The 17,599-nt window shown below is 32.3% G+C and overlaps 1 protein-coding gene across 8 annotated transcripts; it reads right to left on the bottom strand.

The window, feature by feature from the left end:
* Nucleotides 1–2,656: 2,656 nt before the first annotated feature.
* LOC143256646 (uncharacterized) lies at nucleotides 2,657–17,087 on the bottom strand. Of its 8 annotated transcripts, none has more exons than XM_076514127.1 (5): nucleotides 16,984–17,087; nucleotides 16,146–16,263; nucleotides 13,004–13,134; nucleotides 10,698–10,901; nucleotides 2,657–3,114 (listed from the first exon to the last, which is right to left on the bottom strand). In XM_076514127.1, exons 2-5 carry the CDS (start codon nucleotides 16,261–16,263, stop codon nucleotides 2,962–2,964), a joined length of 606 nt encoding a protein of 201 aa, XP_076370242.1. In that variant the 5' UTR covers nucleotides 16,984–17,087; the 3' UTR covers nucleotides 2,657–2,961. The 8 variants fall into 8 exon arrangements, with proteins under 8 accessions (XP_076370242.1, XP_076370246.1, XP_076370240.1 ...); XM_076514131.1 differs by having other exon boundaries at nucleotides 13,004–13,092; nucleotides 16,984–17,085; XM_076514125.1 differs by having other exon boundaries at nucleotides 16,900–17,057.
* Nucleotides 17,088–17,599: the final 512 nt, after the last annotated feature.

The following is a 17,599-nucleotide window of genomic DNA, read 5'->3' as shown; positions in this document are numbered from 1 at the left end:
TGTTTTTATTTAATTTTTAATATTTATTTTCCTCCTTCATCATTACTTTGGAAAGCAGTCACCTTCCCACAACTGTCTGCAGGCAGTGAAAGGTGATGTAAATGTTTGTTGGCCTTTGAATTTTGAGCAAAGCTACACAAGGGCTATCTGCACTAGCCATTCCTAATTTAACAGTGTAAGGCTAGATGGAAGGCAACTAGTCATCACCACCCACAATCAACTGTTGAAATATTATTTTACCAATGAATAGTGGGATTGACAGTCACATTATAATGCCCCCACAGCTGAAAGGGCAAGCATATTTATTGTGAAGGGAATTCGAACCTGTGACCCTCAGATTAACAGTCAATAGCTTTAACCACCTGTCCATGCTGGGCCAGTAGTGATATAGATGTAGGACATTGTAGGTTTGAGTACCAACATCTCACTCTCCTAATTTCTATTCCTTTTTTTTTTCATTATTATTTAATTATTCTTTAAGAGAGACAAACAAAGCAGGACCAACACTGTGAACAGAGGTTAAGACTGACTGATGGTGTATCCCCATCAAAATGTGGGTCCTACTTCCATAGTCACCTCCAAAACCAAGGTACATTTTATATTCCACATCACAACCTGTACCCTAGGGATCCTTTCAGTTGGTACAGCATGTTTTATTTTTGTTTCCACTTGTTTTTGTTCATATCAAACTCACAGAAATGTGCATCTGTTTATCTGATATCTAACTGGACCAATCTCACCCAAAATTTGAGGGATGATAGTTTTGAACAATGGGCAAGTTAATAGGGCTTTAACAACCTCCATTCATCCCCATTATTGTTGCCACTGAGCATTTATTATCTTTAATGAAAGTTAACATTGACTACATTCATAGATGGTGCTAGGTCCTTACACAGTCTCTATACTCTCTATAGAGGAACGAGATGGGTAAAAAATAGCTGCCATTATTGTAATGATACATAAACTCAGGTGAAGTTTCTACTCCAAAAGCCACCATAAAGGTGATATGAAGAGCCTTTTAATATATATCCACTTCCTACCTCGACCTGTGACTTTTCAATTTTGGCCTGGAGAATATTTCTACAGCCAGTGACCATCAATTAATTGATCATGTGAAACACTGTGGAGTGATAACAAGAGCTGGTTGTGGGAGCAGGTAGCAGAAAGAACCCATATCACTGTTATCATGGCCTCTACCACTTCCTTTAAAGCCATCCTGACAGAGTATACCACGACTAAAGTATATACATATTCAGTTCATAAAGCTTGTACAAAATTTTGGTGAGGTAATAAGGAGCACTGTAACATGTTATAAATAAATTGTGTGAAAGTTAGGATTTTTGTGTTGTTCATCATAGCATCCATCCACATTTTTTAAGTTCATAACCTGGACAAAGGAGGGATACCTCAGGTTATTAAAAATGATAGACAATAGTTTTAATGCAAATCCTCAAGAAAAAACAAATAATGGTTTAGTTATTCATATTAATACAGGCTTTTACCTGTGCATATTATATAATATATTGCTAATATATTTGTCTTCTTTTTTACAGGAAATGGCTATTTTGTTTGTTGTTAAAACATGACATTCAAGCATGCACCAATAACTTTAATAAAAAACAAACTGGCACATGCTTGAAATAAATAAACAAGTTATTTGGTACAGGCACTTTTCAGGTTTTTTTAACTTTGGATTTTGTTACAAATAAGTTAAATCTAATTACTACTGTAGTATTTCTTTGTTCTCAGTTTGGTAAAGTTTACTTTAAAAAGAGCTTGTGATATTTTGTAAATCAAAAAGTTCCTAAGATTTCTGAAGGATGAGTTCAAGAAAACTAGGTTACAAAATAAATTTCAAAACAGAGATAATACCCATAAGATTAGTTACAATGCATTTAGCTCTCTTTCAAAGGTCTTCAAGAGTCGAATTAGACAACATACAATTTTTTTTTTAATTTGGATTGATTGTAATTCCTTTCAATAAATGTTACAGTACGAAAAATGTAAAATATAATTAAGATGTCATAACCACAGAAAAAAGAATACAAGTATAGCATTGACAAATATGCTTACACTTACATGGGGGGGGGTATGACTACTATATTGAATTTCAAACTGTGGCCAATTCCGATGATAACTTTGAACATGCACAAATAAAAATCTTAAACATTTTTCAAGGAAAAGTTTGAGATTTGAACAAGTTAAGAAAACAGTCATTTGTGGAAAGATAAAGAAATACTAAAAAATATACTTTCCAATGACTCAACTGGATAAAACGTTTGGTAGACATTTTTTTCTGTCCCTAAAATGTGATATCAGTGAAATGTTTGCATATAATTATGCTACCTGTAAATGGACCAATCACTTCACCTATGTGTGTACATTCATGGGTATCTATGAAAGGTGGGAGAAGGGGCACTGCCCCCTCATAAAATGAGAAGCATAATTCTTTATTCATTCAGCATACATATTTTTGTATTCAATTCAGAATATCACACTTCTCCCCCCCAAAAAAAAAATTCCTGCAGACATCCACATATACTTTATAAACAATGGTAGTTGACCTTAAGCAGAAACTAATACTATCTACTTAGTACATACTCATTGACCTACTGAGGGACTAAGGTAAAAAGTAATGTGAAACAAATTCAACACATAAGAATAAACAAAGACTGAAGTTTTATTACAATTTTTACAAGTTCCCTTGATTAAGAAATGTTTGTAATTTCAAGCTATTATTGCTTATTTTGAGTGTAATAATAGCAGCTACTACATATGGATGAAACATTTCAACAATAACTAGACAAATATATGTGATAATTTAGTTATATCATCAACAACTGAACCTATGCTATTTGGATTTTTAAGTACATGAAAATGCAAAAACAAACCAATATGCAATATAATAAAAGCATACCTACTAAAGGAATAGTATAATATGTACAATAATCCACAATACTCTTAACAGTTCTGTCTTAGAAGGCTTAGAATCTCTGGGTGTTTTTCTGATACACAATCAGCTGGTATTCTGAAGTGGTTATCATTCACTGAACACAAGCTTCTGTCTCTATCTATTAGGACCTTAACAACATCTAAGTGTCCTCCTTCTGCTGCCTGAAAAATAATGAATTAAAGTAGTTTCTTACAAGTGTTAAACTGTTTAGTTCTATGAGTTTTCTTCACATTCAAAAAACAGTGTAAAAACAAATCAAAATTACCAACAAGTGGAAATAACACACACAAAAGTTGCATGACTAGTTATTTTAAAACAAATGAATAACAGCAAATGTCTTTCATTTTATCAATATGTAGAATCTTTGTCAAAGTAAAAAAAACAGGATAACTACTGGATTGAATATGATATCTTAATCACAAATGGCTAAATGTACCAGGAAGTAAGAGACAATGCACAGTATACAGAAAGCTGAGGAACCAAACAGTGCATAGTTTCTTGATCTTTACCATTTCCTAGAACTGTTCATGAGTCATACTGTTTTCAGAGGACTCTGTCTGTTAACATATATATTAAAATTAAATAACAAATATTTGTTTCCTCCTATAGAATTTCTGTTAATAATGGCTGACTTCAAGGTACTTTATAACATAAACATACTTTCTTGTTTTACTAAAATACACCAACTTTTGTTGGAACAGTAGGATTATAAGTCACCCATCATAGCTGTTACTTTACCTTAGCCTACAATTCAATCTTTCTGCAATAAGACTAAGCACAGGTAACAGTACACAGTTTGACTCAGGATTCTTAGTCACAGTCATTAAGCAACAAATAGTGCAATAAACCATAAGGTTATTTATTCCTTGTCACTTTAGTAGAATAAATGTAAGCTACTTTAGTAGAAACTCAAGATTATATAACTGAAGATACTATTTCTAATAGTCATAAAATTTACAAATGTTAATATCACAAAAATTAGCCATGACCTGAACTTTACTTATCTGTGTTGGAAACAAATGTAAAAGTTTATCTGTAAAAGAATTCATGGTGAGTTGCAGTATTTAGAGTTTCATTAAGTGCAAAATAAAAATGAAAGCTTAAAGTTCATATCATGAGAACATTTTACCTTGTACTTTATTTCATTAGAGAGAACATTTAGCTTCAAAATATGATCCAACTTAATAAACCATTTTTTCTTAGATCTTTGGGAGAGGTAGAACCTCTGTCATTTTGTCAAATTTTATCATAGTGAAACCTTATTAGTCCTATTACTGACTATATGTTTTATTCACAATACAAATGGTTTTATCACATGGAGGAATCATCACATTAGGAAGCTTCACAAATAATCTGTATGCATCTGCATTCTGAATCCAACCTACTATTTCTTATTATAAACATGGATTTCCTATTTATATAGGATTCAGTAAACTGTACACAAGTCCACAAGAGTTCAAGTAGGAATTGATCAGAACAGGAAATGATGTGATACCTACTGATCACAAAACATCTGTGTTAACCAATGAGTATCAATTTACAACAGTTTTTCTAAGAAAAACCTCACAATGGGGATGTACATGTAAATTATAATAGATATTAAGTAGTTAACAGAATTCTTCACATTATTGTCATACCAAATCACAGTGCACCAGAATGAAGATGCACAGAAATATCACCATCATTAAAACATGAAATCTCTTTATACAAGAAAACAAATCTATATACAGCCTCGATACCATCAGTAAGATTTCAGTGTTGTAAGAAATGTGCTTGAAAACACATCCGATGTTCTGTGCAGTACAAAATGTGGGTAAATATTCCAGAAAATTCAAGTGCAAGACATTCAAGTTATGCAAGCTCTTTACCTATGAATGTGTGATATTATATCATGAAATGTGTGTGCTAATGACAATTTTTATTAAGAACCTATTCAACCCGGAAAACAGATTGGCATAACAAAGTTTGGTTACTCCATGAGGTTTACTGCAATGTTTTAAAGGTTGCTTTGGAATAAATAAGACAAAGCTAGAAATAGAAGTAGCAAGAGCTGATCAAAATCCAAATATTGAAGAAATCCACAAGAGGTTTTGGCAGAATATGAATTGGTAGACATCTACAACCTAGATGATGCTGGTTGGAACATGGTCATTTTTTGAAAATCCAGCATCTACAAGATACAAAAATTGCATAATATTTCTAAGTGGTAGTATTTGGTTTTTTGTATTTTGTGCAAAGCTACAAAAGGACTATCTACACTAGCCAAATGTAATTTAGCAGTGTAAGACTAGAGGGAAAGCAACTAGTCTTCACCACCCAACAACACCAATGAATATTGGGATTGACAATCACATTATAATGACCTCATGTGTGAAAAACATGACCAAAGGGCAAGCATGTTTGGTGTGATAGGGATTCAAACCCATGACCCTCAGATTATGAGCCAAGTGCCCTAACTACTTGCAAGTGGCAGTGACTAATTGCAATCATTTGTAATTACAAAATTACAAGTGATCAAGATGCTTTGGAAGTTACTTTAACTCTACTGACCATTTCGACACAGGTGGAATAAGAAAGCCTGAATGATGTCAACAATATTCTTTAAGTGCCTTGAAGAGATGAACAGGAGAATGCACTCAAAGAAAAGAAAAAATCATTCTCCTTGTGGACGGTACTGCTAGTTATGCTGCACCAAATGAACAGCTGTTTAAACTAACACTTTACCACTTGCCAATACCCACCACATCAGTGATACAGCCTTGGGATGCTGGCAAAAATCAGATCATTCAAAGCTTACTACCACCATAAGTTGATTATAAAGGACATAGATTGTACTTCACTATAAATGTCTGTGAGGCTTTAAAAAATGGTAAATTTTGCTTGGTCCAGTGTCACTGTGTTCAAATATGTTAATATTTGGCAACAGCTTGGACAGATTGAAACTGTTGAGCTTGTTAAGATGTCAGAAGTCATCAATGACATTGCTTCTGGAAGTCACACCCGAGCCTATAGTAATGATAATGCTATGTCCACTGGTCTTTGGCTCAGTATTAACAAAATTTGGTAAGAAGCTATCAGGTGAAAATTTCCATCGAGCCTCTTCAAGAGTGTGATGACACTGAATGAGTCATCAAAAATTATCCATTAGTTAAACCAGTCATCCTGCATAAATCACAATCAAGGTTTAAAGGCACTATCACATTATTCAAATAAAACAGTAACTTATGTGAAGATGACATAGAAATATGTTATTTGCCATCGTAAAACTTCCAACAAAAAACACCTAGTTCAAAAACACACAGTGATTACATCTTTTCTGGGAAAGAGATGTGTGGGATACTTAACCAATACTACATATTTTGTAAATACATAATTGGTTTGAACAAAATTATCTATCTGAAGATAAAGAAAACAAGCTGATTACATGTTCTGTGCAATTGGTAACAGAGTAACAATCAATAAACTAATGAAGCTCACTGTACATATAGTTGTTTTTTTGTTTACCAGTTGCATGTCCAACCTTATTAACATGAACCCTTAAACCTATTGACTGACAATGCACATTATTAATGGATTTATTTTATTTAAATATTACTTATTCAACTACCCAGATGTCTCATTAATATGGATGAATGAATTCATTACAAGTATGTTGGTATGGACAAGGTTTCACTATATGCAAGAATATGTTATTTGATTTTATTTATTTCTATACTAAACTGATTCATCTGCTGATCACATCAAAATGCAAAAATACTAAGCTCCTTAGAAACAATCAAATAGCTGTATACATTACCACTACAAATGTGTCTAGAGAGATAATAACTAGTCACAGTTAATGGCAACTCATCAGAAGAGAAAAAGGAAAGCATGCCTACTCAAATATTCTGAATAAATAAAGTATTTCTAATTTTTTTATTTTAATATCTATCAGGTCATCCCTTCAGTTAAGTTCAGAAAAAGAGAAAGGATTTCAATTGCTTTTAATGTTATTTAATCAATAATATATGTTTCACTATTATTAAATACTTTTGACAACAATCCACACACTTCTGAATGCCACTTCCTTAAAATTATTGGGGTTTGGAGGAAAAGAATGTAGAGAAGGTAGTTTTGACATCTTCATGTGTTCCAAGCTCTTTTCCATCAAGATAGTTCTGTAAACTTCAGAACAGATAATAATCAGATGGGGCAAGGTCCGGAGAATAAGGAGGATGTGGAAATTTTCCCCAGTCTAGCTCTTCAATTTTTGCAAATGTGGTCCTTGCTGTATGGGGTCATGCATTATCCTTGTGTAACACAACACCTTTATGATTAATCAAAGCAGGCCTCTTTTCTTTCAATGAAACATTCAAGAGCTCTAACTGTTGACAATAGAAGTCTTACATAATTGTTAGATTGAGTGGAAGCAACTATAAGTGGATCATACCAACAATATCCCACCAAACGTTTAACAAGACTTTCCTAGGGTGGAGGTCCATTTTGGGCTCTGCTTTAGCCAGTTTACCTGCACTGAACCATTGTCTGCAATGCTTAACATTTTTATAATATACCCATTTTTCATCTCCAGTCACTAACCTGTCCAAAAAATGGTGAGTTACATTCATGAGAGTGCAGAGAAGTGGAAATATCCACACTTGCTCTGAGGTTTGCTTCTGTCAAATCATGAGGGACCCATTTTCCAAGTTTTGACAACTTTCCAAGCTGTTGCAAATGATGGTGAACTGTTGAATGAGTTGAATTAAGCTTCTGTGCTAATTATTCAAGTGTTAAGGCACAATCTTCATCAAATGCAACCAGCAGCAAGTCATCATTAGATCCAACAAGACAACCTGAACTTGATGCATCACTTAAGCTGTGGTCACCTGATCTGAACTTCTGAAACCACTTTCGACATTTTCTTTCATTGAGAGACTCCACAGCATAAAATCTTGAACATTTCATGTAGTTTCTGCTGCACTATTGTCTTTTTTAAACTCATGAAGCATTATATGCCTAATGTGCTCCTCAGACACATCCATCTTCATAAGGGTTTATTTGATTATTGATTTTAATTAATCATTAAAACCTAGAAAGACAGAAATGATGATGCACTTTCTGTATTAAATTTTCAGACATTATTCATGAAATGACCTGACACATTTACTATTTGGGTGTAAAATTCTACCCAACTATATATTTTCATAAAAAACTCAAAAGACTCCATGTTGCATTGTATACCACTCATTAAGGTGACATTTTATAGTGCGAGGCATAGAACATGCATCTTGGCTCTTTGCTTTTCTATCTATACAATTTCTCTGTACTTGCAATTGAAAAGCCAAGCCCTCTAACTTGGTTTAAAAAAGATTTTGAAGTTGACCACTTAGTTCAGGAAGCTAATCAGTATCCAAATTTAAAAACAGTCCATAAAGAATAGATGACATAAATCTCCATACAAATAAATCAAAATATCTAAAGGAAGCACCACTTTTACCATTCTATATTTCTGGGGGTTGGAGATAAAATATTACCAACTCCTCCTCAGTATTAACCACAAGGCACTACTGGTCTTAGTGAATACCAGTTCAATGGTGTGTAACACCATGCTGGTCTGAATAACTGAACTATATTCCAGAAGGAATTTAATGCAAATTGTCTGCATTATTATTTCAAAAACTCAAATTTGTTGTGATGTAACCTCCAAACAACCCTCAGGTGGTCCCAAAATATTTTATAGAATTGAGACATGAGCTCTGGACAGACCATTCTAAAGCTGATATTTTTAACATCACTTAATTCTATACAATCCATTTAAAAGAGCACATACTGTTTTCATGATCCCATGAATATAGACACTTCACACATAAGTACCACACAAATACAACCCACATCCTAAAATTTCACCACACTCCTTCAATGTTATCATAATAAAGTTATGATTGAGTAGTTTATCTGCTAGCCTTCAGGTCCATGATTGGTTATCGCTTTACCAATGGCAAAGCAGTTTTCATTAATCTACAGGAACCACGACCAAACATAAATTTTCAATGTCAATGGTCTGCACACATGTCAAATAATATGCTGAAATTGTTAGAGAGAACAAGTTACTGCTTTGTAAAATATTCACATTAAAAGAGAACACAAGATTTGCACATGGTGCCTATCCACATGTAATCCTAGTAGGTGCAGTAATATCACTGTGAATTTACTTAAAGGTAATTTTTGATACTTCATCAAATCCCTTACAAGTGACCTTTGTCATACTCTGAAAGTTATTCTGGACCAATACAATTCCCAATACCATTGAATTTACATTAGGTATGCATGATTGTGTATTACATTTCAGTCACACATCAATTTTCAGCACATATATTGATTAGTAATCTTTCAGACTTCTAAATGAACACAATCCTAGCCATTTTACTACCTTGCTTATAAATCCACTCTACTAATCCATCTATACAGTTTCCTCGCAAAACAAGCTAACCAAACCAGATGTATGTTTAAAAGACACCATTAAACATTTAGCATGGTAATAAACATGAGGATACTATTGCACATTTAGCATGGTAGTAAACATGAGGATACTATTGCACATTTAGCATGGTAGTGAACATGAGGATACTATTACACATTTAGCATGGTAGTGAACATGAGGATACTATTACACATTTAGCATGGTAGTGAACATGAGGATACTATTACACATTTAGCATGGTGGTGAACATGAGGATACTATTACACATTTAGCATGGTGGTGAACATGAGGATACTATTACACATTTAGCATGGTGGTGAACATGAGGATACTATTACACATTTAGCATGGTGGTGAACATGAGGATACTATTACACATTTAGCATGGTGGTGAACATGAGGATACTATTACACATTTAGCATGGTGGTGAACATGAGGATACTATTACACATTTAGCATGGTGGTGAACATGAGGATACTATTACACATTTAGCATGGTGGTGAACATGAGGATACTATTACACATTTAGCATGGTGGTGAACATGAGGATACTATTACACATTTAGCATGGTGGTGAACATGAGGATACTATTACACATTTAGCATGGTGGTGAACATGAGGATACTATTAAACATTTAGCATGGTGGTGAACATGAGGATACTATTAAACATTTAGCATGGTGGTGAACATGAGGATACTATTAAACATTTAGCATGGTGGTGAACATGAGGATACTATTAAACATTTAGCATGGTGGTGAACATGAGGATACTATTAAACATTTAGCATGGTGGTGAACATGAGGATACTATTACACATTTAGCATGGTGGTGAACATTTAGCATGGTGGTGAACATGAGGATACTATTACACATTTAGCATGGTGGTGAACATGAGGATACTATTACACATTTAGCATGGTGGTGAACATGAGGATACTATTACACATTTAGCATGGTGGTGAACATGAGGATACTATTACACATTTAGCATGGTGGTGAACATGAGGATACTATTACACATTTAGCATGGTGGTGAACATGAGGATACTATTAACATTTAGCATGGTGGTGAACATGAGGATACTATTAAACATTTAGCATGGTGGTGAACATGAAAATACTATTAAACATTTAGCATGGTGGTGAACATGAAAATACTATTAAACATTTAGCATGGTGGTGAACATGAAAATACTATTAAACATTTAGCATGGTAGTGAACATGGATGCACATTAATTTGACTGATGCTTGAAATATTTTAAACTTTTACTACTCACTTTATGTAAGGCTGTCTTCCCATCACTGTCACAAACTGATGGATTTCCACCGAAATGTAAAAGTATCTTAATAATATCTACATGGCCTTTCAAAGCAGCCCTGTGTAAAGGTGTGGCACCACCAGGGGTCTGAGCATTAGCACATGCTCCATTCTCCAGAAGAAAAGTACAAATTTCTAAGTGTCCATTCCTAGCTGCATAATGCTGTGAAAACACTTCATACACTTATTAACAGCTATTTTATTAAAGAGAAAACTATGCATTAGAAAAAAAATCCTTCAAAATGCATTAGTTGAATGTAATAAATTAATGAGCTCTGTATGAAACTACTCTTGTAGCAGTATATATAGTAATGTAAATATGTAAGTTTGTTGGGCTATGGATTCTTCTACAGCAGATGTCTGTGATTTCTTGGTGATAAATTTGACTATAAACAAACAGCACACAATCCAATCATTTATAAAATAATACATACATATGTATTCAAAGCAACTGAAATATATGGACAAAAATTCTTGATACCATCAAGATTATTGTTGTATCTTAAACACTATACAGTTCTTTTCTTGTCAAAAGTCCACTTGGGACAATTCAATTGCTTTAGGATTCAGCAGACAAGTCAAACTACTTTTCTCGGTTTTTATGGTAATAACATCCATGTATAATTCACTTATGATGTCATGTGAGATAGAGCAGTTTTATCCTGAACTTCCAATAATCATTTGCCTTTTGTCAAAGTCCACACACATGGGTTCAAATAGTTTAGAAAACCATTTTTCAAAACAAATTATTCTCCTTACCTCTTTCAAACTGTTAATCTCACTTTAACATATCAACTATTCACTTCCACAATGATTAACTTTATGTTTTCTTACTTTTCTCCAACTGAGTTTCTCTTTCATATGATCCTACTTTTACTCCTTCTGCTTGTCTGGTCACAGCCACTTATAGATCTATCAGTTAGGCCTTCTAGATATCTCTATAGCCTCAAAATCCATAGATTGTAAACACAAAGTTTGATAGCCTTGACATCAATGAATTATAAACACAAAAACTAATACTACCTACAGTTAACAGTCTTATATCTGACAAGCTGGAAAATTATTTGACTACATTCAAATAACTGAATTTAAAGAAATTCATCTATACTGTATTAACTTTTTACACAGTATATAAATTCAATAAAAATATCTCCTTATGTTAGGCTAAAAATTATTATTTTCCTCTAACTTTTAACAGGTTAAAAACATGCACATAGAGCAACAGTTTAAGCACATTGAAGGTAAAAAAAAGCACATTAAAAAAAGGCAAAGATATTTTACTGGTGTATCAAGAAAGCTGATTCCAAATTTTATTGTGTAGTGTACTTATATCACACAAATAAATCCAAATATAACTTAAATATTAAAAGGTCCAGTTTAGGAGCAATTCACCATTTTGTGAAGAACCACCCAACAGGGACCTCCAAACATGATTTTTCATTGTTTAAGACTCTTCACAAAGTGATAAATCAAAAAATTACTTAAGTATGTAAAATTCATTATATTGCATTGTATGGACTACTGAATTGAAAATGCAATCCAGTGAAAATTACTTTATGATAAAAACTTTTTATATTCTTCAGCTGTGATTGCAATGCTTTACTGTTTATCATCTAAGTACCGCAAACACTGAAAGTTGACATTAGGTTCAACAGAAGTTAAGAACATTTTTGATAAAACCTATATTAAAAGAAGTTAAATCACGTTCTAATTCAAGGATGCATGCTTTCTTCTATAACCCACTACAATTTGTTCTTTTACTGTTCATTCACTTTCCAGTTCTTATTTCTATCATAATTCTAAAATTCTAAAACATGATTTTGTAGTAGTCTAATAGTACACTACCATTGAGTAAAAATGTTTCCACAGTGATTTAAAAGAAAGAAATTATAATGCATCTTTATATTAATTTCATCAATTGATATTTGATGTATAGTTGAATACAAAATAATTTCCAATTACCTTTATGTTGTTTTCATGGAAGAACACTAAGTAATCAACAACTGAGTTGTCTATAACTGTGAAAAAGCTGGACTAACAATGTTTTATAGTTAATATTATTTCTGATTCATTTGGTAATTTAGAGTTTAAATGTCCACATTTGTAAGTGCCTTTCATTTTTACATTAACTCCAGTCATGTTAAAAGTTAAAACCTCTGCACGTAACATGTGTATAGATCATTAAAACAATCTACAACGTAACTTGAAGTTCTAAGCACAAGAAGTTGCATTTAAAAAAAAAAACTACAGAAAGTTACAACTAACCAATGCTGTGTACCCACTTGCATCCTTACTTCCTGGATCAGTTCCCTTTTCCACTAAGAACTTGACTTTAGGCAGATCATCATTCATAGCTACAAAACAGTAATGATGAACTCGGTTTTCATACAATTCAACTAAACAGAGACAATTATTACTACAGAATTATACTGACAATTCAAGGTTAAATAATGATTATAAAATAGAATAACTCTTAATGTATCCACTTGTTCTATAGTTTTATAATTATGGCATTCATGAAATATATTTATGTATTTGCAGTTTGTTGGTAATTAAAAATTATGTGCATATTTTTTAAAAAATAATCTACCATCAGAGCTTAAGCAAGCACCAGGTACACACCGTACAAAAGCAAAATACAATCTTATTTTGAAACTAAAAATTACTCCTTTCAAAGAAACATTACTTTTATTTACAAGATGTCACTTAAATACAGGTTTTACATTTTTAATAAATTACTAACATTTTATAATTAGAGTGAGTATGACATAAATGATTATGATTCTAGTGGTTTGCAAAAAAACCTTTGCTTCAAAATTTACATCTCCAATAACTGTAGAGTTTCTGTTCATAAAACCCTTTGGTGACTATGACTAAACTTAATTTGTTGTATAGTTTCTTTATACTGGCTTTATGTACAGGTTTAATGCTCATGATGATTAGGATAAGTACAATGATATCCAACTATCTTTTATAGTCTTTCTCAACAAGTAACTAAACAATACATGAATTATCCAAATGTTGCTTTCCTTTTTCCTTATTATTTGTGGATTCTGTCAAATTTGAGGTAGATGGTTATATAAGCAAGCAAAATTGAAAGTCTTTCTCATAACTTATCACTTCACACATACTTGAAAATTAAACTTTGAGTACTCAGCTAAATTTTTTATTCCAATTTAAGTTTACTAATAAATTGTTTTTATAAAATCCAATATTTTTAGACACGAAATAAATTCATTCCTTTTTTAAAAAAAGTTTCACTTTGAATTCACTTGAGAGTCTACATTGTTCATCATTATTGTGGTAAGGATCTGGGACTCAGATTCTAGGCTGCTCAGAACTTAAAGAATTTCCTTACATTTCCACGGAATGATATAATGCTATTATATACTGTACATTGACCAAGCTCATAGTTTTGGTAAAATATTAGGTGATTCATAAACTTTGCAATTTATTTTGTTTGAAAACTCGCTATCCTGTTCCTTGCCTCTAATTACACATTTAAATATACTTTATTTAAATTAAAATACTTAGAAGCTATTCTTGTAGCTCTGAGCTTGTCAAAATATCCATTAAATGGTGCATCATAATTCAACAACAATTTTATTACAAATCAAAATATTAATCTACATTTGTGTGTTAATAATAAAACACATTATTTTTAATGATCTTTTGGAAACCAATATCCATTTCTTAACCCTAAGTTCATACTATGGGTTGTTTTTTTTTTTTTTTTTTCATCCCAAAAAACCATTTAGACGTTCTCATGAACAGATGGAAGAACAAGCCTTTCCTGTTCCTGGTAGCTTCATAAACCTGCTGCGCTAAGAGCAACACACACATTCTTGTGGATTGGGGAACAAATTACCTCATGTTACTAAACCAATGTATGTTTTCCCAGATTATATCTTTCTTTTATTTATCATTTTCATTGAAATTGCTCAATCAATGATATTTTTAGTTTAAAATAATTCACAGGAAGATGTTTAGAAAAAAATAATACTTTTACTTTTTTAATCACATACTTTTTTGCAAGTAAAGTTACATTATTAACATTACCAAGACAAAAAAAAAAGAATAATGTTGTATGAAATCACTCACAAGATGTTTAGTTTAAATGCACACACACAAAGATTAATGATCTAATAAAACTTAATATGTTTCTTTTTTCATTTTGTTTTTTTGGTGTAAGATGTGGTGCAAACACATCGTACAAAGATTGTTCCATAAAGCAAGGATACTATTGCAGGGTTAAAACATTAGGTACTTATTCTTTTCGATACAACATATAACCCATGAGAGTAAACCAAAACTGAAAGATAACATGATGTCTATAACTATACCTTATAAAACATTAGTGTTTACCCATATAAATAAATAACAATTAACAAGGGTTTAAATAATGGAAAACAATCTGGAATCTACTTTGGAGAACATTGTAAAATTACAGTGCTTAAAAAAACAGAGCAAGTGAAAAAGTTACACAAGAAAACAGAGAATCTTACAGTCAAGCCTACTCTTGAAATGGAAAAACAAAGTGAAAGTTGTTAGGTTTACTAAGGTATGAAATGTTAACTTATGATCAAGGAAATAGGTCTCAGGTGGATGCAAGTAACTATTTGTGGATGCTGATCAAGTAGGAGGAAATTAAGTTTTACATGTTTTCTAAATATATAAAAATACCTATGCTCATCAAAGCAAATGCCTACTTAAACCAGAACAAATAAATTCATCCAATGAATAATGTAGCTAATTTAATATACTGGTCTAATGAGGAATAAGTAATGTTACAAAATGAAAACTTATATTAATGGTTGGAATATAATGATTCATCATTTGGATGCCTTCAGTGTCATCCATTTATAAAGAATTACTCCAAAATTTAACAGTTTTGAATAAAAACAATTGTGAAGTAACTCCTCCTAGGGTTCTTCAACATATGGAGGAACAAACAAGTAATTTTGAACAGGGTAAATGAATAATACAAAAAGAAGGTTAATGGGAACATATCTGGAGAAAGGTTTGATTCTGATGGCTGTATTTGAGCATGCTGGATAATAGAATGCTTGGAACATCTATAATGGAATTTTTAAACTAAGTTTGTATTGTGGAGAGGAAATGTATTTGACCTTTAGGTATGGTGTTATGAATTTTCAATAAATGTTAAATACTTCAACTTATATTGACTTTTTTCTTTTAAAAACAGCTGTACAGTAAAGACTTTATCTGCTTGATATAGTGTAAAACCAATAGACTAAGAAAATATTCTCCACTTACCATAGATTATCATCAATAATCAGTCTTTGTTTGTTTTACTTCTACACTTTTCCTCCAATATATCCTATGAATTTAAATAATTCCTGCAAAGAAGAGGTTTCATAATAAAAAATGTCTAAATATATCTCACCTGCTGACCAAATACCTCGTTCAAATTCCATCTCATTCAGGGTTTGATAAACTGAAGAACTTGTCGTGGTTGCATTGCAACAACAACCTTGCTTACCATTAGAATGCCCATGGTCCATCTTTCAAAACAGAAATTATCAATATGATTATAAATACACAAGTACATAGTATAAAAACATCATACTATTAGTAAAACTCTCACTAAAAGTAAATTGTACTAGCTAGTGTTTTGCAATTCTCATAAAAAAATTAATAATCGTACAAGATCACTTCTACACTGCCAAAACTTGTATTTATCACCATCTTACCATTTCCGCAGTTAAACATGATTTTGAAAAAGCATGCTGAATTGATACTATTAATTCCTTTGATATCTTTGCACATCTTATTCAGATCCACTAAAACTCTTCACTTTTCTAAAGAAAATTTCACATGCATATCATATATCTTAACCTGTCCTTGCAAATAAATATATTAACATATCAGTCTGTGGTAGTATGTACAACACATTTAATACGAGTTTAAAGACTATAAATACTTTAATAATCAGGACTGTACCTGACTGAGTGCTTGTTTTTAAATGGAAGTGGTCTGGGCATTTTCGACGGTCCAACGGTCGCTATTATTGTCCTTCACGATCGTTATTAATTAAATATCCTATTATTAAAATTGTTGATGTTCAAGTATAGTATATTTACACGGTATTTTTAGATAATGATAAAACAGCTGTGAAAAACAAAATTACATAAACTTACAAAAATACTTTCCTTTCCACCGACGAATAAAGACATGGTTTTGTTTAATACAAATACTCTGAAAACAATATACACAAAACTTACTTGAATCCACTACTAACACCACCACAAATCCTCAACAAATTTAACTCAAAAGTGTTAACAGCGCCCTCTAATATCTTACAATGATTGTTTAGCGACCCAAAAAATCTTATGAGTTACACTTAGAGCAGGGGTCACCAAACTACGGCCCTCGAGGTCATTTTGTCCGGCCCGCCAACAGCTAGCCGCTTGGAAATAAAAAGTGACATTTCATCAACTGTCTGACTGTCATAACAAAATAAATCACACCGATGGTCGCTTTAAGATGGCAAACACAAGACGTTATGATAAAAAGAAACAAGGCTGTCACGCGCATTTTTAACCAATAGGAAAATTCTTCTTTCATACTTGCTACCCGTTTATTCATATCGAGGAACGTATCTGTAAAAGCATGAGGATTTCGAAAACAAGTACAGACTTAACCCTCGTCCTATCGACTCGTAAATTCAGCGGCCTAGGGTTACCGCTTCAGCAAGCTCATTTCTCTTAGTAGTTGGGTTATACGCTTTTCTTAACTCTTTCTTAGGTAAGTGTCGTGGCAAACGTACGTTTCAATATATTTTGTTTGTGCGTTCTTGGACCAATACAATACTTTTATCACAGCGTTCTGTGTTTTTCA

This window comes from Tachypleus tridentatus, chromosome 7 (genome assembly GCF_004210375.1).
Source record: "Tachypleus tridentatus isolate NWPU-2018 chromosome 7, ASM421037v1, whole genome shotgun sequence".
Taxonomy (NCBI): Eukaryota; Metazoa; Arthropoda; class Merostomata; order Xiphosura; family Limulidae; genus Tachypleus; species Tachypleus tridentatus.
Note: the sequence above shows the minus strand (reverse complement) of the source record. Positions and strands in the feature narration are given on the sequence as shown.